The sequence below is a fragment of the Chaetura pelagica genome, unplaced genomic scaffold (assembly GCF_000747805.2).
Source record: "Chaetura pelagica isolate M959 unplaced genomic scaffold, ChaPel_1.0 scaffold107, whole genome shotgun sequence".
NCBI lineage: Eukaryota > Metazoa > Chordata > Aves > Apodiformes > Apodidae > Chaetura > Chaetura pelagica.
The window spans coordinates 3318524-3329695 of record NW_009953979.1 but is presented as its reverse complement, the minus strand read 5'-3'; the positions used below and the strand labels follow the sequence as shown (position 1 = coordinate 3329695).

The 11172-nt window shown below is 42.1% G+C and overlaps 1 protein-coding gene across 1 annotated transcript; it reads right to left on the bottom strand.

Annotated features, from left to right (window-relative positions):
- Window positions 1-4862: 4862 nt before the first annotated feature.
- LOC104392755 (L-threonine 3-dehydrogenase, mitochondrial-like) lies at window positions 4863-9986 on the bottom strand. Its single transcript, XM_010002192.1, has 8 exons — window positions 9809-9986; window positions 9426-9468; window positions 8239-8309; window positions 7333-7482; window positions 7071-7243; window positions 6165-6255; window positions 5429-5698; window positions 4863-5192 (listed from the first exon to the last, which is right to left on the bottom strand). Exons 1-8 carry the CDS (start codon window positions 9984-9986, stop codon window positions 5053-5055), a joined length of 1116 nt encoding a protein of 371 aa, XP_010000494.1. The 3' UTR covers window positions 4863-5052.
- Between the last annotated feature and the right edge of the window lie 1186 nt (window positions 9987-11172).

The window sequence follows — 11172 nt, the reverse complement described above, 5'->3', positions numbered from 1 at the left end:
TCCACAACAGCACTGCGAAAGCATAAATACCTTTTGAATCCAGCCTCTGCTGGCAAAGCCAGCCACGTGTGCCAACTCTTAGCTGCTGCACCGAGTTACTGCCATCTTTAAACACCCACTTTTAATCCAGAAGCTGACCCTGGCTTGAAGAGGCAGACATCATCACAACCATCCCCCGTGTAGATGAAGCACCCAGGAAGGACAGCAACAGCATCCTTCTTGCGACACTGCAGTGGGAATGTGCCAGCCCACCCCTCACACACCCCCCCAGCCCCACTGTGCCACAGGATCCAGGCACAATTAGGATTGAGTACAATTATGGTATGAATCCAAAAATAGCCTGAAGAGTGCTCCTCTGGCCCAGGCCTCCAGAAGGGCAAAGGTTTCACAGTGCCAGCCAGCATTCATCTAAAATAGAAACAGCCTGCCCAGGGTGGGGCAGGAAAGCCTCCAACCCTGCCTGAAACATGGGGTGCTGTGAATGGGGGCTACAAGGTGGGCATCCCACCCCCAGGGAACCATGCTCTGCCCTCTGGGTAACCCTGGAACTTGGCACTCTCTTCTCTCCCTCTCCAGGGCCTGGCTTCTCCTCCCTGGAGGCACGCAGAGCTTGACTCCCTCCTGAGGAGCGAAAGGAGGGGTCATCCAAAAGCACAGAGGTTAATCACACACAGCCCTCTTGCTGTCTTACTGGCAGAGAAAGGTTCCTCCTCTTATGATGTCCTTAGCAACCAAGAGCAGAAAGCAGCTGTGTCTGCATGGGCTTGAAACAAAGGAACTAAGTTCAACATCTTAGGAATTAATCTTTGCAACAGGATCCAGACTCAGGCAGGATTTAAATTTCTATCCCAGGCTTGGGAGGCAACTTTCAAGATGACTGAAGACACTTTCTCTGGCCCCCGTTTCAAATTCAGCTGCCTGGGTATTAATAACCCATTGACACAGAGGCATGTACTTCAAATCCTGGGGGAGGCTGAACAGGCACGCTCCACCAGACCCACACCTTGAGAAGGAGCAGAGCTCCTTCCTTCAAAGCTTCAAAGCCTCTGCACCTTCCCTCTTACAAAGGAACCATGAAGGTAGGACAACCAAACCAAACACCGACTCCAAGGCAAACCGGCCAGGAGAAGTAAATTTGAAAATGAAAAGCAAAGAGGTGAGGAGGCATTTGTTTTTTGCTGCATCAATGTGATTACAGGGTCAAATATTCTTAAATCTCTGGAGAACAGGGTGGAGGGAAAATGGGGAAAGTGGAACAGTTGTTTCTGTAGGGCCTGAAGGACCTCAAAGGTAACAGTGATCCTCTCTGGCTGCAGCAGCTTTGGATGAAGCACTGTCAGCTGTAGCACTTAGAGAAGACAGACTGCGCATGTGTAAACAGGAGTCAAACTACTCAAAGTGAAATAGCTGGAAAGAGCATGGTGCTGCAACACCCTCTCCTGTGCTGCAAGACAGAATTCTGCATTAGTCATTACATTGTGGTCAAGTGGAATGCTTTCTCCACAATAAGTTCCCATAGTCAGAAAGTTGAGGTGTGGAAGGAGGGAAAGGCCTTGTTTACCCTGAAGGGAGCGTAAAAAATTGATTAACATTGCAGGGTGGGTTCACAGTAAGTTACCAGCCCACTCCTTCTGACTTATGTCTGCACAAACATCTGATGAACAATATTACTGGCTGCACAGCAGGTGGAATCAAGACCTTCCCAGAAGCAGAAACCAGGACCCTACAATCTTAACTTCTTGGCATCTGCTTTTTAAAGCTCCTCCCCCAGAACACCATGGCTCTTTCCTTGCTACTTTAAAGCTGGATGGATGGGAGGAGGGACAGAAACACAGCTGAAGACAGACCAACTGGCTTCTCAACATGAGAAAGGGCTAAGAAACCTAGACAAGCCAGAAGAATATTTGAAACCCAGCACTTTTTGGATGGCTGCCATCTATCAGCACAGCCCATACACCTGCCCACTGGCTCATGGAAGACAACCATGCTGCACCTGCCCGAGGGACTCTGCTACACAGAGCAACAGGAATCATCAGCAGAAAGTTGACCATAACACAAAACGTTTTAGTGACTGCACAGATTGGGGAGCCCAGGGTGTCTGTATCCTTTTCTGTGCCTCAAGTCATGCATCACTTCTGCAGCTAGGGAAAAGGCTTCAGCACTAACCAGCATCCTTCAACCCTGCCCTTGAGTGCTCTAAACAAAGAGACAGAACACGGACACACCTGCATAGGATTTTATTCAAGTAGGCATCATCCACAACTTACAATATTTGAAAAAATATTATTTTCTTTTTTTTTTTTTTTTCCTGAATAGGTAGTTTAACAGCTACAGTGCTCAAATTTCATGAACAAAGTCTCTGCCCAAAAGTCAAACTCCAACCTGGTAGCAGAAGTTTGACATTTTGTAACTTATTAAACTGGTTTAATACAGAAATATTGTAACATAGTTACAACAGAAGCTAAAGGGGAAGATAGAGGGGGAGGGAATTACACGTGTCACAGGTTGAAAATCAGGATTTAAAACAGGACTCAGACCATCTCTAATCACATTCTCTGTCCATCACCACTTCGTTGCTTCCAAACAACTCTACTGACAAGACAGATTATTTCAGATTTTGCAAAATCAAAGTTTCTTAAATATCTGCCCATAAATAGAGTCAGCAACTTTGGGCAGAAAAAAACCCCACAAAAACAACAACAAAAAAATAAACAAAAAAGTTTTGTTCAAAATGCCATAGGTTTGAATTTCACCTTCACCATAACACCTTAGCAAAAACTTAAATGCAACGCCACAAAGACAGTGTATTTCAGAGGTTAGAACATCCTTGCTCTTCACTCTTGTGTTAACTGGAGCTCTGAGCAAGGGTGAGGGGAGAAGCCCCCATGCCTTTGAGTGAAGTAAAGAAATGGAGTGAGACTCATTGACTCTATTTTACATGTCTCCTGCAACAGAGGCAATGAGTAGTCCTCAGCATCTGACTTAAGAAAGGCTGGAATGGACAAGACATGTCAGCTCACATGACAGCCCTTCACCTACAGGCTCAGTGTAACAGTTCACTGGGAGATCATGTTGTTTTGGGAGGGCAGAGGATAAAACCTGAGTCAAGTCTTTCCTTGGAGGGTACAAATGGATGGCCAACTTTCCCTGGCCCATTGGGCCAAATATTACACTTGAACAATATAATAGGTACAACTGCGGCCAAAGTTTAAAAAGTTATCCTTTCTGACACAATATAAACAATATAAAAAAAAGTTTCAATAATAGGCCATAACCTTAGAGGTTTTGAGCTTAAATACCTGGGAAACGCACACTTAGCCAACAGATGAAACAGTAAGATACATACAAAAATCAGGAGATACAAGCTTAGCAATGTTTAAAATAACTGAGTTTCACCACAGAATCTTCATTTGAAGGTTAATTCCATGAGAAAACAAATTCCCTGCAGCATGCAGACTTCTCCACAGAGATGAAAATGTGGTCATGTTAGTGATCTGCTTATTGAGGAAACACTGCAGGCTACAGAGAACATAACAGACTGGCAACTCTCAAAGCACCATCACAGGAAACAGAGCAAACAAGTTGTAGGCAAAAAAATACTTGAATGTGTTTGCCTACACAGGCTAAGGGAGTATACAAAGCAAAAAAAAGATGGAGAGCTTCATAGAGGGATTTTCCAGTCATTATGAAAATGAAAGATAACTTTTTCTTTGAAAAAAAATAATAAAATCCAAAGTTCCCAGATGCTGTTTCTCAAGGCATGCTATAGCTAAAATATCTGATGGCTCAGATTCACATCCACAGAAACTGATATTTTACCTCAAATGGCTTTCCTGGTATTCCAGTTTGCCTTTTCTCAAAGTCCCCTTAAGTAGATTTTGAATAGATGTATCTTCCTTGCATGCATCTACTAAGACTCCCTCGTTAATCCCAGAATCTCCTCTGCATGAAACTCAATGAGCAGAACAGCCCTTAACTGTAGCTAGAAGATGGATTCAGCTTCTGGATCCCTCTCTAAAGAAGAAAAGCATATGACAGTTAACACATAAATAGCATCTACAAATATACTTACAGTGCACACGGAAAAGGTAGTGTACATGAACAGATTTCAAAGGCTGACCTGACTCTCCATCAACAGCCCACCCTTTAGAACTTGCTAGAGATAGCGTATCATTGTGCAAGCACAGCAAACAACTGGGATAACCAAAAGTAGTGCCGATTAACAATAAACCCACACCCGGGCATTGCCTTCTTGAAACACACCCCAGATTCACTTACACATACCAGCTCTTCGGATTTCAGGTCTGCCTCCAAGGTTAAACTGAAGGCAGCAGCACTTTCAAAGAACAGGACAAAGTTTAGTTTGTAAACCCTGTTTTTTTAAAGCATAAAGAGAATTAAAGTCCTACTCCCCTTCACATTTATAAGCATTATAAGAATAATGCTACTTTGTATGAACTGTGTATAGGAAAGTGTATGTTTACACAGCACTATATATATATAAAAAATAGGAACTATTGACCAAAGGTTGATTTCAAACTAGAATTGCAACGACCCCTGCAATTTGGAAACATGAAGTAGCTCCGCTGATCTCTCTTTTGTAAGTAAAGAGTAGAAAGGATCAGATCATACTACAACCTAACATCCTCCACCAGGAAAACAAAAAACCTATCACTAACGTTGCGGGATATGCCCGAGACACCACGTTTGACAATATAACCCCATGTTGTTTGCCAAAGAAGAGGCAGGCAGCAAGAATGACTGGAGAGTCATCAGCCAGGAGTAAGGGTTTTGCTGTTGTTTTTGTTTTCTCTTTCTCTAGCTGCTTAAGTTCAAGAATTCTGCATTTGTCATTGGTGCTGTGCTGAGAGACAGTACCAAATGATGTTGTTTTCCTAAAGCACATTCCAGCTACAGTATGTTTCTGCCCAACTCTATTGCTACTCATGAAAATTAGTAACTGACATGCTCTAAGACTCAGAAAATTCTAAACTAATTTAGCCATTTCTTCCTGGTCCTCTGTGGAAAACTGGAAACATCTTACAAACAATTTCAGTTAGCTTGAGCAATCCTGGAGTCAGACCCAAGGAAGCTAAACATCGTAGACACCAACTCAGAGAGATCATAATCATGTTTCCAACCCCAATCCCTCCGGGCATTTCTGTCATCGAAGTTCATCGGCCAGCTGTCAGCTGCAGTGAAAAAAAATAGAAACAAAGAGCATGAGGGTTAAGAAACATTTCTTTAAAACTTTCAGATGTGTCATCACTGGCCATTTGAACTACTAAAGCTCAGTTTCCAACCTTAAGACTTGAACTGTACAGGAGTAATTTGCAAAGGCCTAAAAAGAAAAGAAACTCAGTTTTGCCCTTAACTTGTAGCAATACAGTGTTTTTTCTTACCCACTGCCAAATAAGCTGATACTAACCTATGGCCTGTCTGACTTCATCCACTTTGTAGGTCACCTGGAGCTCAGGAACATGCTTCTGCACCTCCTGTGCCAGCTCTTCAGGAGTGAAGCTCATAGCACTGATGTTGTATGTCCTCATGGTCAGTGCCTTTGCAGGGGCCTCCATGACCTCCAGAGTTGCCTTCAGACAGTCATCGATGTACATCATAGGGAGACGAGTGTCTGGCTTTAGGTAGCATTGAAATTTGCCAGTCTTTATGGCATCGTGGAAAATCTGGACAGCATAATCTGAAGAAAGAACAATGGATGTATGTACTCATCTGCCTTGAGCCGTTGTTCACTTCATGACAGTCAACAATCCTCAGACCAGTCTCAAAGCCTCCTGTCTAAAATCTAGCAGCAGAACTGTGCATATGCTGCACACCAGGAGTGTAAGTCACCCTGAACTATGCCAGTGCTGGTCTAGCATTTACACACTGCAGCAAGACAGTAGAGTTTAAAATATTTGCAAAGAAAAGGGCCTCAGTGAATGTAAATAATCTAAAATCTCTCAGATACTGCTTAAATGTAAAGGCTACAAAATTATGCCCTAGGCTGGAGTGGACAAAATTATTGTTGTAACGTTGTTGAAGCAGCCTCGCTACACTGATGCTCTACATAGATTAAATTCCTGCAAATATATTAAAAATTACTGTATTGGCTTGTTTTTCCTATTCCTGCCTGCAATACTGAAAAATATGCACAAGACACTTACCAGTTGTTCCCCCACCAGGCTGAGAGTCAGCAGATATAATTCCTGGGTACCTCAGGCACCGGAAGTCTAGGCCGTACCGGTAGTGGTAGTACTATGGAGGTAGGAGAGAAACAACTTTACACATCAAGATGAGGCCACACAACTCCTTGATTTCATAGGAAAAACCTGCCATGGGATGAACCTCCACTCTATAACCATCCCCTAACAGGAATGAAAGAAAAGGAACTACTGAACAGTCCCCATTCCCTGCCAGGTAGCTGATCTCCCTGCTTGCCCTTTTCTAGTTTACAACCACATCAATAACTATAGATTCTTGATACAGATTGACTTCAGGTCTGGATCTAGTGTTCAGAAACTGAACATGCCTAAGTTATGAGACGTTTCAGGTTCATACAGCTTTCAGACCTGCCACTGTCCATCAAAAGATTTCAAGTGAGAGGAAATTGGATGTAAAAACATCAGCTGTAACAATGTCCTATTTCTAAAACACCACAAAGCCAAATGAGAAGTTGTGCATGTACAGACTCCCATGGTTTTGACTTTAGTCTTTCTTTTTGGGTGATGGGGGTCAAAGCCATCATTGTCTAGGACACTTCCACAAGGCTTTGAGCACTGCCATTTATGCAATGCCATTCATAATGGCAGATGAGGCAACCAGACCAAGGTAAAAAAAAACAGGGAAAGAAATTATATTAAAGTTAGATGTTTGCCAGCTTCCAATTCTTTGCACTTTTTCCAGCTGAACTCAAAAGATATTTGTCCTTAAAAGCTGCCTCAGACTACTATTGAATGCTAAAGCCTGAAGGAAAGAAAGAAGGGGGAAACAACACTGCAGAGATTAATCTTCCAAAAGCAATAAGGATCTCCCAGAACTTTAATTATATAAATAAAATACAAAATTCTCACTTCTCCCATGAGTTCAGCATGAACTTTGGAGACTCCATAGATTGTCCTTGGTCTCTGAATGCAGAGATCAGGAGTTGGATCTCGAGGAGAGGTGGGTCCAAAGGCTCCAATAGTGCTCGGAACGAAGAGTCTCAGATTATGCTCAGCTGCAATGTCCAGAACGTTATGTAAACCTGGAACAACCAATACAATTTATCAGAACACAGACTGCACTTTCTCAAGCCTCTGCAGAAGTCATGAAGTTGAAACCCTTGTCACATACCAGTAATATTCACAGCTCTGGCCAAAGGGACATTTGCTTCTCCAACAGCACTGAGCAGAGCACTGTAGTGGAACAGCCAAGTTATGCGATTATTCACCACGATCTCACGTAAATTCTTGTAGTCCAAGATATCCGCGTAGATAAAGGGACCTAGAAGAAATGGAACCAGTAGGAAATGGAATGCCAAAAAGGATGGATGTGAAGAAAAGTTCTGCGTGAAACTCACATTGCTGCTTCTTGATCACACCTACAGACAGGATTTGACTGCACAGCAGAATGCAACACTTAACAGTAGTGGTCAATAAATCAGTAAATAAGCAGGAGAAACGAAGGGAAACCTCTGCCTTTATCTCAACAACAGACTGATGTGAGAACTCCTGTTTCATCCAGTCACTGGCATGAAAGCAGGGAACACTGATTGTAAACTGTTCAAATACCTAAATACATCATTAAGTAGTAATGACGAAGAAAAACCTATGCAAGTTTCTAATGAAAATAAAGCAATCCAAAAATCTTACTCTTCATCCATCTTATAATGAAAATTGCCTGTATGTGGAAAAACCAGGCACAAATTTAATTTCCAACTTGCTTCTCCAAAAGAATAAATGCATCTCTCTTCACAGCGAGAGCACAACAGCCCAGTTCAACTTGACTTCAGTATTTAATCTGGCCAACAAGGTAGCAAGGAGACAGTGAAAAATGCCAAGAAAAATATTTGGGAAAAGGGAGTAACTGACAGAAGAAATCAATGTCTTGGCAGGATTTCAAAGCAGGAAGGCATTATCCAAAAGTTTCAAACAGCAGCTTGTTCAGTTTAATCCACATAGCACTTAGACTTTGGTTATTAGCCTATCAACATCAGAGGTGAAGTCAAGTTTTTTATCATGTGGTTCCCCAGCCACTTACCACTATAAAAAATATGATCTGCAGGCTTTCTGATGTCAGACAAGATCACGTTGTTCTTTCCAAAGCGTTTCCTGTGTGAAAATACCCACATGGTACAGTGAGTCCACAGTCTTCGAGATACTTCCTAAGTTGCTGTGCTGTTATTTTGCTTTGCAGGAGCAGTACCAGAAGAACAATAATCTCCACAATGAAATCAGTTATTGCACTACAAAAACTATCCTCCAATCCTTTAATAGTCAATATAACATCTTAGAAAATTATTAAACTACTTCTAGGAGAAGTGAAAGACTGCACAGGATAGACAAATTTTTTAGAAAATGAAAACACATGAAGAAGAAAGACCTTCCTACACAATGATTTCTGAAAATTTTACCCAGAGGTAATTCACTCCCTTGCAGACAACAAAAAGCCACTGGGCTTGCTGTAGCTCCTACTTGTATATCAACAAAGTAAATACAACTGAGTAATCTGTGTCGTGCTTTTCTAATCAACACAAGGCAGTCACAGAGAACAATTCTGATGGCACTGGAGAACATTCCAGCCCTCCATTATTTGGATGATTTTTTCAATATATCATAGAAATGGTAGAAATCATTCCAACTGCAGCACAGTGAGTTTGCTCACTTTTGTTCATAGTCCAAATCACCCCTCTATGTGCAAATGATACTCTTTTCTTTAAAGAGAAATGCAAAATATCTTTAAATAATATGATGAAAAAATAACGTACGTGTGTGTGTGAAGCAGAGGAAAACAGACAGAACCAGAAGAAATACATTTTCAATTTACACCTTTTGCTGCCTGAGTTCATCTTTTACCAAATACTAAAAAAATTCAAGATCTTGTACCCTAATCTCTATTTTTGTTTGCACTTGACTAAATAGGGCACCTTATTTCTGAAGCCACTTAAATTAAATTCTCAGAAGGATAAAAGTCAGCAGTTGCAAAGCCCAACTGGGTAGTTAGCAAAGGACTATGCATTTTTTTCAAGTAGATGTTTGCACTTCTTTCTCTCCTGTAGCACCTGCAAAAAATCCCAACCTGTTGTCTCTCTATTGAGCACTCAAATCCAGCCTTCTTTGGCTAGACCAAAACAAGGGATTTTTTTAAAAAACACTTCCCAGAAAATGATTCCTTCTAAAAGTTATGGCTAAAGCTTGAATTCCTCAAGTCAGAGATTCATGACATACCTCAGCAGCTTAGCAAGACCCACTCCAAGCTGGCCAAGGCCACCTAAAAGGCAATACATAAGAGACAAAAGTCAGAGAAAAAGTGGTATCAGAAGAGTTCCATTATCATATGTATCACATGAGAGATGAGTGTTTTTTTTTTTTCAGTGAGTCAAAGCTTTTTTATTTTTCTCAAGAAAAACCCAATTAACTGGTTTCAGTAGATTTCAGGAAGAAAATCAGTTGGAAAGGTCACATGGGAGACTGATTTTATCACCACAGGGGAAAGATCATCACAATTCCAGGTTATTTTGAGTATTTTAGCTTCCAGCGTTCTGCTCACCAGGGAGGGAAGAGGGGAGTGAAGGAGCTGCAGCAGGCATATTTTTTTTTGGAATGCTGACCTGTAATTAGGACCCGAGGATGAGCAGACTCGGAGAAAGTCACGGAGTGAAAGCTGGCGTCAGAGGCCACCTGGCGGGGTGAGACCCCGATGCACCGAACAGGCACGATGGAAATCCCACAGCCAGAGCCCTGCAGCAGCTGGCTGGCAGCTCGGCTCACGGTTTTCACAATCGGCATCTTCCTCCTTCAAATGCGCTGGGAGGACATCAAGGGAAAGCATTAGTCACAAATGACTCAACCATACTAAACATTTCAAACACTCCCTTAGAAAACTCTGAAGGGCTAATGAGAAGTCTGAGGCAATCCAAGTCCCAGCTGACGTGCCAACCGAGAGCCACGTCTACTAGAAGCAGCTGGTAAAGTAACATGAACAAAGGCAATGCATTCACCAGAGTAAGCTCAAGAAAATATTCACAGCCCCAGCACAGAGTCCAGTATGCTGAAGAGTGAGAATACAATTCGGGTTTAAGCCTTTTAAAAACAGTCACCATTATTTCAAGCACAAAGGACAACAAATACAGAATTCAAAAAGCTCAGCAGATATGATGACACAGCCTCACTGCAGGTACTTTGGCGTAAAAGTTTTGTAGACTGTCATGAATAAGCAAACTTCCTCAGTATTGCATCAGCAAGACCCAGCTAAGCCAACAGAGACAGCAGTGAACCTCTTTCTAGAGCACTGGTTTGCTCAAACTTAATACCCTGGATGGACAGACCCAGGAAACAAAGGAGAAACACTATTTACCCAGGACTCATGAAAATGTTTTAATTACCTCACAAAAAAAAAAAAAAAGAAGAAAAAAGACACGATTTGCTCATAACAACACATTGCAAAAGTATCCCTGAGCTACCTCCAAGTTGGCTTTTCTTTCCCTCCAAATCTTTCATAGTAGGGATTTTTTTCACCCCAAACACATCCCACATGCATGCACGACGGTCTGTTCTGAGGTTTCAGTTAACTTCTTTCAAATACAATTCTTGAGGTGCAGCTACTTAAATTCCAGCACTACAAACTCTAACAGGCATAGAAATGCAAACAAGCAATTAATACCGGGGTTCCTTTCACTTATGGGAACACACAAGGCTGAGAATTTTCTGACGCTTCAGGGACTGCAGCGATTTCGATGCAGAAGACTTGCTAAACTACCTATCACATACTTAATAAGATACTCCACCCAAAAAAGCGCATAATTAAAGAGCACATTTGCATATTAAAACTGAGCAAAGATAAGGGGCATCTTTCCCCCCTGCTTAGACTTGTTGGCTCCCTTGTTTATTCCCTTGAGAAGCTTGGTCAATTAGCCAAGCCTGTGCTGCACCTCACAGCCACAAACCCAACAGAGGCATCAGTCTCCCGACTATA